This window comes from Oncorhynchus kisutch, linkage group LG16 (assembly GCF_002021735.2).
Source record: "Oncorhynchus kisutch isolate 150728-3 linkage group LG16, Okis_V2, whole genome shotgun sequence".
Taxonomy (NCBI): Eukaryota; Metazoa; Chordata; class Actinopteri; order Salmoniformes; family Salmonidae; genus Oncorhynchus; species Oncorhynchus kisutch.
Genome location: NC_034189.2, coordinates 4248700 through 4261337, shown reverse-complemented (window position 1 = coordinate 4261337; position 12638 = coordinate 4248700). Strand labels below are relative to the sequence as shown.

Here is a 12638-nt window from a genome sequence, read left to right as displayed (position 1 = left end):
GCCTCCACATTGACTCTGTACTGGTACCCCCTGTATATAGCCTCCACATTGACTCTGTACCGGTACCACCTGTATATAGCCTCCACATTGACTCTGTACCGGTACCCCCTGTATATTGCCTCCACATTGACTCTGTACCGTAAAACCCTGTATATAGCCTCCACATTGACTCTGTACCGGTACCCCCTGTATATAGCCTCCACATTGACTCTGTACCGGTACACCCTGTATATAGCCTCCACATTGACTCTGTACCGGTACACCCTGTATATAGCCTCCACATTGACTCTGTACCGGTACACCCTGTATATAGCCTCCACATTGACTCTGTACCGGTACCCCCTGTATATAGCCTCCACATTGACTCTGTACCGGTACACCCTGTATATAGCCTCCACATTGAGTCTGTACCGGTACACCCTGTATATAGCCTCCACATTGACTCTGTACCGGTACCCCCTGTATATAGCCTCCACATTGACTCTGTACCGGTACCCCCTGTATATAGCCTCCACATTGACTCTGTACCGTAATACCCTGTATATAGCCTCCACATTGACTCTGTACCGTAACACCCTGTATATAGCCTCCACATTGACTCTGTACTGGTACCCCCTGTATATAGCCTCCACATTGACTCTGTACCGGTACCACCTGTATATAGCCTCCACATTGACTCTGTACCGGTACCCCCTGTATATTGCCTCCACATTGACTCTGTACCGTAAAACCCTGTATATAGCCTCCACATTGACTCTGTACCGGTACCCCCTGTATATAGCCTCCACATTGACTCTGTACCGGTACACCCTGTATATAGCCTCCACATTGACTCTGTACCGGTACACCCTGTATATAGCCTCCACATTGACTCTGTACCGGTACACCCTGTATATAGCCTCCACATTGACTCTGTACCGGTACCCCCTGTATATAGCCTCCACATTGACTCTGTACCGGTACACCCTGTATATAGCCTCCACATTGACTCTGTACCGGTACCCCCTGTATATAGCCTCCACATTGACTCTGTACCGGTACACCCTGTATATAGCCTCCACATTGACTCTGTACCGGTACCCCCTGTATATAGCCTCCACATGACTCTGTACCGGTACCCCCTGTATATAGCCTCCACATTGACTCTGTACCGGTACCCCCTGTATATAGCCTCCACATTGACTCTGTACCGGTACACCCTGTATATAGCCTCCACATTGACTCTGTACCGGTACCCCCTGTATATAGCCTCCACATTGACTCTGTACCGGTACCCCCTGTATATAGCCTCCACATTGACTCTGTACCAGTACCCCCTGTATATAGCCTCCACATTGACTCTGTACCGTAATACCCTGTATATAGCCTCCACATTGACTCTGTACCGTAATACCCTGTATATAGCCTCCACATTGACTCTGTACCATAACACCCTGTATATAGCCTCCACATTGACTCTGTACCGGTACCCCCTTGTATATAGCCTCCACATTGACTCTGTACCGGTACCCCCTGTATATAGCCTCCACATTGACTCTGTACCGGTACCCCCTGTATATAGCCTCCACATTGACTCTGTACCGTAACACCCTGTATATAGCCTCCACATTGACTCTGTACTGGTACCCCCTGTATATAGCCTCCACATTGACTCTGTACCGGTACACCCTGTATATAGCCTCCACATTGACTCTGTACCGGTACCCCCTGTATATAGCCTCCACATTGACTCTGTACCAGTACCCCCTGTATATAGCTCCACATTGACTCTGTACCAGTACCCCCTGTATATAGCCTCCACATTGACTCTGTACCGGTACCCCCTGTATATAGCCTCCACATTGACTCTGTACCAGTACCCCCTGTATATAGCCTCCACATTGACTCTGTACCGTAATACCCTGTATATAGCCTCCACATTGACTCGGTACCGTAATAACCTGTATATAGCCTCCACATTGACTCTGTACCGTAATACCCTGTATATAGCCTCCACATTGACTCTGTACCGTAATACCCTGTATATAGCCTCCACATTGACTCTGTACCGTAAAACCCTGTATATAGCCTCCACATTGACTCTGTACCGTAATACCCTGTATATAGCCTCCACATTGACTCTGTACCGTAAAACCCTGTATATAGCCTCCACATTGACTCTGTACCGTAATACCCTGTATATAGCCTCCACATTGACTCTGTACCGTAATACCCTGTATATAGCCTCCACATTGACTCTGTACCGTAATACCCTGTATATAGCCTCCACATTGACTCTGTACCAGTACCCCCTGTATATAGCCTCCACATTGACTCTGTACCGGTACCCCCTGTATATAGCCTCCACATTGACTCGGTACCGTAATAACCTGTATATAGCCTCCACATTGACTCTGTACCGTAATAACCTGTATATAGCCTCCACATTGACTCTGTACCGTAACACCCTGTATATAGCCTCCACATTGACTCTGTACCGTAACACCCTGTATATAGCCTCCACATTGACTCTGTACCGTAATACCCTGTATATAGCCTCCACATTGACTCTGTACCATAATACCCTGTATATAGCCTCCACATTGACTCTGTACCGTAATACCCTGTATATAGCCTCCACATTGACTCTGTACCGTAATACCCTGTATATAGCCTCCACATTGACTCTGTACTGTAATACCCTGTATATAGCCTCCACATTGACTCTGTACCGTAATACCCTGTATATAGCCTCCACATTGACTCTGTACTGTAATACCCTGTATATAGCCTCCACATTGACTCTGTACCGTAAAACCCTGTATATAGCCTCCACATTGACTCTGTACCGTAATACCCTGTATATAGCCTCCACATTGACTCTGTACCGTAAAACCCTGTATATATTCTTGGAACTGCATTGTTGATTTTTAAAAATATTTTGAACCTTTATTTAACTTGGAAAGTCAGTCAAGAATAAATTCTTATTTTCACTGAAAGGTGTTGTTGTATTCGGCACATGTGACAAATAAAGTTTAATTGAATATAGCAGATCAATGCAGATGAAGGAAATTAGATATTGAGATTTAACCGGCTTTAGAGAAAATTAGTAAATAAAAAAAACAAGTGTAGTGTGTTTTTTCCCCAATTCTAATTATCAATATATGAATTAGAAATCAGCCTTTAACTAGATAAATCCTGTTTCTAGTCTATTAGTTACAATATGTAACCATTGATGTCCCAGGACCAGGAGAGGCAAACCCTGTTGAAGTGTATAATTGTAATACATACATGCAGACACAGCGTCATTCAAAGACTGGAATTTGATACTCCTGGTATTGGATATGACTGAAAAATAACCTCAAAGACATTCATACCTGAACTGCACCTTTATTTGCCAAGGTAGAGTACATCAACAGTGAATATATTCCAATGTACAGGCAACAATGTGGGGACCTCGTGCATGGTAATAACTACATGTATATACGACTTACATCCTTGGCAAAACGTTATATTATATTCTACTCAGTCCATAGGCTTCATTAATGTCATTCAGATTGTTTTGAAGTTGATACAACTGGCTATGATAGCTGAGGTTCATAGCTAGGTTCTGAACTAATATGTATACCAAACGTTTTAGGGTCCATACACAGATCGGCTAGATAGCTAGATACACATCCGAAGGCATACAGGTAGTTCTATCCTCCGCTGCACAATAAGCAAGAAAATAGTTTGCTACGTTACTTCAGCTGCATTGCACGGCAAATATCAGCAAGGCAAGCTAGATTCTTTACATCCAATGTTTCACAAGACGACAGTCTGGTTTGCTGGTTGTTTCTTAGGAGTCCCTAAAACATGAAACAAACAGAATTACAATGTCAAACTCATGTCACAACACCCATAAAGCTACTAACCAGCTAACTGGCTAATGTGAACTAGTCAGCCAGCTTACTAAATAACGATTTTCGTAAATTAACATTATGAAGAAAAAAACAATACGTATAATCGTATGTCTCTACATTAACTAAGATATTACTTTCAACTATATATATATATATTTTTTGCATTCTTTTTTTATGATGTTATAATAACCTACATTTGCATCTGTCCTAGTATTTTTGTCCGCCATCTTTGTTGTAGAAAGTCTCCAATGTTGGGTCGCATTGCGTCAAATTCGTCATGGAAACAACTCGATATGATTGGTCATCGCTCAGCGGTCGCAGCTGGTGATTTGCATAACGTTGGGAAACGTTTACGTTTTTTTTCGCCTCCTCCGCGCCGTCCAAGGGTCCGCGTTGGTCTCCGCGTCTCTTCAATTGAAAATGAATGAGAAGTGGTGTTTCACCGCGCGGCACCGTGTGAAATAGTGTACACTAGGGCAGTCTGTGTCGCTTCCTGGTTCTGCTGGTCACATAGTGAGAGTCAGTGGAGTCAAGAATATCAGTTCACTCTCGGAAGAAAAGGTAAGAGTCATTTCCTTTATCATATTGGAAATTTAAATTGCGGGTGAAACGACTGGCTACTTTCAGTACAATAAACGAGATGTCGACACAACCGAGAAATGTTTGTCTGAGTTGCGAGAATAGATATGTAGGCTAGTTACCGGGTTTCTGTCTGGAAGGGAACGGAATTGGCTACTGAGATCTACTCAAAGTCCATAGAGAAATCACCACCGCGGCAGGTGTGAGTGTGTGTCTTATAGCACTGTGGGTCGCCTACTGCCTATGTCCGCGCGTAAATTGTTTTATTTGGTCAAAATGTACCACAAATACAAAGTAGTAACATGCCTTTGGACTAGCCTGTAAATGGACTGTATAAAGTAGTGCAGTTAAATACATAGAAGCGGTCAGCATCGAGACATTAGGAAATAAGTTTGAGGGAGATTCCGTTCACTGAAAGCGCCACACTCACACACGCGTGACCTCGAAGAATTAGATAACTAAATTAATTTGATCCTCTATTGCCCTTTCTACCACTATATGCTTGACCTTATTCCAGAAAGCCCACCAGATTCTGAACGTATTCAGACACCCTTCACTTTTCCCACGTTATTACCTTACAGCCGTATTCTAAAATTGATTAAATATTTTTTTCCCTCAATGAACGCACAATACCCCATAATGACAAAGCGAAAACAGGTTTTTAGACAACTGAAATACCTTATTTACATAAGGATTCAGACCCTTTGCGATGAGACTCGAAATTGAGCTCCGTTGACATGTTTCTGTCTATATAAAAGGTCCCACAGTTGACAGTTCACGTCAGAGTAAAAACCAAGCCATGAGGTCGAAGGAATTGTCTGTAGAGCTCCAACACAGGATTGTGTCGAAGCACAAATCTGGGGAAGGGTACCAAAACATTTATTGGGGACCTAAGAAGCTGCGGAACAAAATGGCCTACATCATTCTTACATGGAAGACGTTTGGAACCATCAAGACTCTCCTTAGATCTAGCCACCTGGCCAAACTGAGCAATCAGGGGAGAAGGGCCTTGGTCAGGGAGGTGACAAAGATGGTCACTTTGACAGAGTTCCTCTGATAGAGATGGAAGAACTTTTTAGGACAACCATCTCTGCAGCACACCACCAATCAGGCCTTTATGGGTAGAGTGGCCAGACGGAAGCCACTCCTCAGTAGAATTCACATGACAGCCCATTTGGAGTTTGCCAAAAGGCTCCTAAAAGACCCAAGAAGACTCGAGGCTGTAATTGCTGCCAAAGGTGCTTCAACAAAATACTGAGTAAAGGGTCTGAATACTTATGTAAATTAGATGTAATTAAAATATATATAAATTAGCAATAAATAAACATAGAATTTTGCTTTGTTATTATGGGGTTTTGTGTGTACATTTGAGGGAACAATTTAATACAATTTAGAACACGGCTGTAATGTAACAAAATGTAGAAAATGTCAAGGGGACTGAATACTTTCCGAATGTAGTGTAATGTATTTAAAGCCAACAGGATGTTCCATTCCCCTGAAAACAAACTAAAAGGATCTATACACACACACACACACACACTGTCACGCATGAGTAGGCCAGCATGCAGTACAGTGTATTCTCAGAGGGACTGATTAACTTTGTTTCAGATGCACCTGTTGTGTGTGTGTGTGTGTGTGTGTGTATGAATGAATGACATTTGGCAACCTGGGATTGATTGAAACATTAAAAAATAAATAAAAACATTTTTAAAAATTCACTTTTTTTTATTACCCTTATTTTTACCAGGTACGTTGACTGAGAACACATTTCTCATTTACAGCAACAACCTGGGGAATAGTTACAACGGAGAGGGGATGAATGAGCCCATTGTAAACTGGGGATGATTAGGTGACCATTATGGTATGAGGGCCAGATTGGGAATTTAGCCAGGACACCCCTACTCTTACAATAAGTGCCATGGGATCTTTAGTGACCACAGAGAGTCAGGACACCCGTTTAACATCCCATCTGAAAGATTGCACCCTAGACAGGGCAATGTCCCCAATCACTTCCCTGGGGCATTAGGATATATATATATTTTTTTCCCCGACCAGAGTAAAGAGTTCCTCCTACTGGAGCAACATCACTTCCAGCAGCATCTGGTTTCCCATCCAGGGCCAGGACCAACCCAAGACCAAACTGACCAGGACCAACCCTGCTTAGGCAAGCCAGCAGTGGTATGCTGTGATAATTATTGGTGTGCAGTGCGCACCTCATGAAGATAAATCAATACATAATAGTAAATATTGTTATCCAATGAATAATTATTTACCTAGAGCAGTAAAAATATATATATATATATATATTTAAATGCATCCAGAAAAAGTAAGTGTTTGAATGGCACAAGGAGAACCTCCAAGTGTGAGACAGGCCTACATTCAATCTATGTACATGCGTACCATTTGCTATATAGGAGCTAAAATATTTGTGTAATTTAATTATAGTTTGCTTATTTTTTTTATTCCAGGCTTTAAAAAAATGAATAAAAATTCAGCTAACGGAAATACACGATAGACACAAACATTTCAGTTTCCTCTCATTGCTCAGCCGCTTAACCTCTTGGCGCACCGATCCCTTTAGCGGGATCATTTTCCGTCAGCATCCGGTGAATTGCAGAGCGCCATATTCAAATTAAATGACTAAAAATATAACATTTTCATGAAATTACAAGTGCAATATTGGCGGCAGGGTAGCCTAGTGGTTAGAGCGTTGGACTAGTAACCAGAAGGTTGCAAGTTCAAATCCCCGAGCTGACAAGGTACAAATCTGTCGTTCTGCCCCTGAACAGGCAGTTAACCCACTGTTCCTAGGCCGTCATTGAAAATAAGAATTTGTTCTTGACTGACTTACCTAGTTAAATAAAGGTAAAATAAAATATACCAAAACACAGTTTAGCTTGTTGTTAATCCACCTGTCGTGTCAGATTTAAAAAAGGCTTTACGGTGAAAGCAAACCATGCGATTATGTGAGGACATCTCTCTCGGCAGACAAAACATTACAAACAGCTAGCAGGAAAGTAGATTGCTTTTCTGACTTTCGTGACCAATCGATTTAATCGCTTACCTTTGATGATCTTTGTATGTTTGCACTCACGAGACTCCCAGTTACACAATGAATGTTAGTTTTGTTCCATAAAGATTCTCTTTATATCCAAAAACCTCCATTTGGTTGGCGCGTTTTGTTTAGTAATCCACAGGCTAGTGCAGGTCACGACGGGCAGACAAAAATTCCAAATAGTATCCGTAAAGTTCTTAGAAACATGTAAAACGTTTTTATAATCAATCCTCAGGTTGTTTTTACGATAAATAATCGATAATATTTCAACCGGACGGTAGCCTTTTCAATAGGAGAGAGAGAGAATAGGTCTCACTCCAGGCGCTCGCGCATGCACAAATCTGGGGACACCTAGCTATCCACTGATGCGATGGGATTATTCTCGCTCATTTTTCAAAATAAAAGCCTGAAACTATGTCTAAAGACTGTTCACACCCTGTGGAATCCATAGGGAAAGGAATCTGGTTGATATCCCTTTAAATGGAGGATAGGCTTGCAATGGAAAAGAGTAGTTTCAGAAAAACAGCACTTCCTGGTTGTATTTTCCTCAGGGTTTCGCCTGCAATATCAGTTCTGTTATACTCACAGACAATATTTTGACAGTTTTCGAACCTTTAGAGTGTTTTCTATCCTAATCTGCCAATTATATGCATAGTCTAGCTTCTGGGCCTGAAAAATAGGCTGTTTACTTTGGGAACGTTTTTTATCCAAACATCAAAATTACTGCCCCCTTGCTTCAAGAGGTTTAATGCCGGAGTCCAGTGCATTCAGAGTATTCAGACCCGTTGACTTTTTCCCATATCTTGTTACATTACATTGTAATGGATTAAAATAATATATTTTTGTTAAATATCCTGATCAATACCCAAAAAATGACAAAGCAAAAACACGTTTTCAGAAATGTTAAAATAAATAAATTCAAAAATTCAAAAAAGAAATATCACATTTACATAAGTATTCTGACCCTTTACTCAGTACTTTGTTGAAGCATCTTTGGCAGCGATTACAGCCTTGAGTCTTGGGTAGGACACTACAAGCTTGGCACACCTGTATTCTTTTTATTTTTTCCCCCCCTTTTTCCCCCCAATTTCATGGTGTCCAATTGTTAGTAGTTACTATCTTGTCTCATTGCTACAACTCCCGTACGGACTCGGGAGCGACGAAGGTCAGAATCCATGCGTCTTCCGAAACACAACCCAACCAAGCTGCACTGCTTCTTAACACAGCGCGCCGGAAGCCAGCCGCACCAATGTGTTGGAGGAAACACCGTGCACCTGGCGACCTGGTTAGCGTGCACAGCGCCCGGCCCGCCACAGGAGTCTCTAGTGCGCGATGAGACAAGGATATCCCTACCGGCCAAACCCTCCCTAACCCAGACGACCATCACTGTCAACTGTGGGACCTTTTATATAGACAGGTGTGTGCCTTTCCAAATCATGTCCAATCAATTGAATTTCAATCAAGTTGTAGAAAGATCTCAAGGATGATCAATGGAAACAGGATGCACCTGAGCTCAATTTTGTTGTACATTTGAATAAATGTACAAACATTTCTATAAAAAAACAATGTGGACAAAGTCAAGGGGTCTGAATACTTTCCGAAGGAGGTGATCTGTAAAGGATTTATTGATCTAGTGAGAAGAGAGAGGACTTCTACTGAATGTACCATTATCAGATCACTTCAAAGCTGATATCACAAAGGGCAAAGTACCTGGGGTTGTTTTCAATCAGATTTAAGCACCTTCATATAGTAGCATTTTGACAACATGCTTGTATTCTTTTCTATTCTACTATTTTCTATTCTATTCTACTATTTTCTATTATATTCTATTCTACTATTTTCTATTATATTCTATTCTACTATTTTCTATTATATTCTATTCTACTATTTTCTATTATATTCTATTCTACTATTTTCTATTATATTCTACTCTTTCTATTCTATGCTACTCTTTTCTATTTTCTATTCTACTATTTTCTATTCTATTCTATTCTACTATTTTCTATTATATTCTATTCTATTCTACTATTTTCTATTATATTCTCCGGTTCGGGTGGGTCCAGTGAGTGTTCGATGGCAGAGTGGAGGGAGTGGGCGGGTCCAAGATGAGTGCTGACACGCTATTGGAGGAGACCCTGATCAAGCGGTCTCAGCAGAAGAGGTTGACGTCACCGCTGAACTACAAGGAGAGAGTGTTCGTCCTCACCAAGACCAAGCTCACATACTATGAGTTCAGAGCAGAGGTGAGACTGGCAGACACATACCTTTCCCTGTACGATGGAGGCATGGTTATGTATGGACTGCTCCTATATCCTTTATCTCTCCTATCAGACTGCTCCTATATCTTTTAGGTCTCCTGTCTGACTGGGTCCATTTCCTTTAGGTCTCGTGTCTGACTGGGCCCATATCCTGTTAGTCAAACTAGTTTATTTCTTGTTCCTTTTCTACATATGTAGTGTTTTTGAAATGAACACCCATTTGATCACTTCTGTGAATGTGACCAGGTGTGGCTATACACATACACCTCTCTCCTGTCCAAAACCTCCCCGTGTTCTGTCTCTCCTGTCCAAAACCTCACCGTATTCTGTCCTTCTGTCTCTCTCCTGTCCAAAACCTCACCGTGTTCTGTCCTTCTGTCTCTCTCCTGTCCAAAACCTCACCGTGTTCTGTCTCTCTCCTGTCCAAAACCTCACCGTGTTCTGTCTCTCTCCTGTCCAAAACCTCACCGTGTTCTGTCTCTCTCCTGTCCAAAACCTCACCGTGTGCTGTCTCTCTCCTGTCCAAAACCTCACCGTGTGCTGTCTCTCTCCTGTCCAAAACCTCACCGTGTTCTGTCTCTCTCCTGTCCAAAACCTCACCGTGTGCTGTCTCTCTCCTGTCCAAAACCTCAGTGTGCTGTCTCTCTCCTGTCCAAAACCTCACCGTGTTCTGTCTCTCTGTTCGTTGTTCACAGAAGAAGTTTAAGAAGGGGTCCATCGACCTGCAGAAAGTCAGGTGTGTGGAGATCGTGAAGAATGATGGAGTCATACCCTGTCAGAACAAATATCCCTTCCAGGTGTGGTGCTACATATACAGCCAGTATGATGGGTAGACCCCCCCCCCCCCCCTCCTCTACTAGGTGGTGTTACATATACAGCCAGTATGATGGGTAGACCCCCCCCCCCCTCCTCTACTAGGTGGTGTTACATATACAGCCAGTATGATGGGTAGACCCCCCCCCCCCCTCCTCTACTAGGTGGTGTTACATATACAGCCAGTATGATGGGTAGACCCCCCCCCCCTCCTCTACTAGGTGGTGTTACATATACAGCCAGTATGATGGGTAGACCCCCCCCCCTCCTCTACTAGATGGTGTTACATATACAGCCAGTATGATGGGAAGACCCCCCCCCCCCCTCCTCTACTAGGTGGTGTGTTAGTGTACAGTGTTAATGGTGCCCCCCCCCCCCCCCTCTACTAGGTGGTGTGTTAGTGTACAGTGTTAATGGTGCCCCCCCCCTCTACTAGGTGGTGTGTTAGTGTACAGTGTTAATGGTGCCCCCCCCCCCCTCCTCTACTAGGTGGTGTGTTAGTGTACAGTGTTAATGGTCCCCCCCCCTCCTCCTCTACTAGGTGGTGTGTTAGTGTACAGTGTTAATGGTGCCCCCCCCCCTCCTCCTAGGTGGTGTGTTAGTGTACAGTGTTAATGGTGCCCCCCCCCCTCCTCTACTAGGTGGTGTGTTAGTGTATAGTGTTAATGGTGCCCCCCCCCCCCCCCCCTCCTCTACTAGGTGGTGTGTTAGTGTACAGTGTTAATGGTGCCCCCCCCTCCTCTACTAGGTGGTGTGTTAGTGTACAGTGTTAATGGTGCCCCCCCTCTACTAGGTGGTGTGTTAGTGTACAGTGTTAATGGTGCCCCCCCCCCCCTTAGTGTACTCTACTAGGTGGTGTGTTAGTGTACAGTGTTAATGGTGCCCCCCCCTCTACTAGGTGGTGTGTTAGTGTACAGTGTTAATGGTGCCCCCCCCCCCCCCCCTACTAGGTGGTGTGTTAGTGTACAGTGTTAATGGTGCCCCCCCCCTCCTCCTAGTTGGTGTGTTAGTGTACAGTGTTAATGGTGCCCCCCCCCCCCCTCTACTAGGTGGTGTGTTAGTGTACAGTGTTAATGGTGCCCCCCCCCCTCTACTAGGTGGTGTGTTAGTGTACAGTGTTAATGGTGCCCCCCCCCCCCCCTCTACTAGGTGGTGTGTTAGTGTATAGTGTTAATGGTGCCCCCCCCCCCTCTACTAGGTGGTGTGTTAGTGTACAGTGTTAATGGTGCCCCCCCCCCTCCTCTACTAGGTGGTGTGTTAGTGTACAGTGTTAATGGTGCCCCCCCCTCTACTAGGTGGTGTGTTAGTGTACAGTGTTAATGGTGCCCCCCCCCCCTCCTCTACTAGGTGGTGTGTTAGTGTACAGTGTTAATGGTGCCCCCCCCCCCCCTCCTCTACTAGGTGGTGTGTTAGTGTACAGTGTTAATGGTGCCCCCCCCCCCTCCTCTACTAGGTGGTGTGTTAGTGTACAGTGTTAATGGTGCCCCCCCCCCCTCTACTAGGTGGTGTGTTAGTGTACAGTGTTAATGGTGCCCCCCCCCCTCCTCTACTAGGTGGTGTGTTAGTGTACAGTGTTAATGGTGCCCCCCCCCCCTCCTCCTAGGTGGTGTGTTAGTGTACAGTGTTAATGGTGCCCCCCCCTCTACTAGGTGGTGTGTTAGTGTACAGTGTTAATGGTGCCCCCCCCCCTCCTCCTAGGTGGTGTGTTAGTGTACAGTGTTAATGGTACCCCCCCCCCCCTCCTCTACTAGGTGGTGTGTTAGTGTACAGTGTTAATGGTGCCCCCCCCTCTACTAGGTGGTGTGTTAGTGTACAGTGTTAATGGTGCCCCCCCCTCTACTAGGTGGTGTGTTAGTGTACAGTGTTAATGGTGCCCCCCCCTCCTCCTAGGTGGTGTGTTAGTGTACAGTGTTAATGGTGCCCCCCCCTCCTCTACTAGGTGGTGTGTTAGTGTACAGTGTTAATGGTGCCCCCCCCTCCTCTACTAGGTGGTGTGTTAGTGTACAGTGTTAATGGTGCCCCCCCCTCTACTAGGTGGTGTGTTAGTGTACA

General features: G+C 44.2%; 1 protein-coding gene and 1 long non-coding RNA gene across 6 annotated transcripts in view; one reads left to right on the top strand and one right to left on the bottom strand.

The window, feature by feature from the left end:
- Positions 1 to 3353: 3353 nt before the first annotated feature.
- On the bottom strand, positions 3354 to 4586 carry LOC116353911 (uncharacterized). The gene is made up of 2 exons (XR_004203319.1): positions 4076 to 4586; positions 3354 to 3827 (listed from the first exon to the last, which is right to left on the bottom strand). It is a non-coding gene; the product is annotated as an uncharacterized LOC116353911 (long non-coding RNA).
- Positions 4321 to 12638, top strand: part of LOC109883472 (tyrosine-protein kinase Tec) — a 31868-nt gene continuing 23550 nt past the window's right edge. For 2 of the 5 annotated variants that reach the window (XM_031791620.1, XM_031791621.1), the window contains exons 1-3: positions 4333 to 4442; positions 9579 to 9758; positions 10469 to 10570. In XM_031791620.1, coding sequence (XP_031647480.1) covers positions 9621 to 9758; positions 10469 to 10570 — 240 coding nt within the window. In that variant the 5' untranslated portion in view covers positions 4333 to 4442; positions 9579 to 9620. Of the gene's footprint in view, positions 4443 to 9578; positions 9759 to 10468; positions 10571 to 12638 lie in introns of those variants that run through there. The other 3 variants (XM_031791619.1, XM_031791622.1, XM_031791623.1) reach the window with 3 other exon arrangements.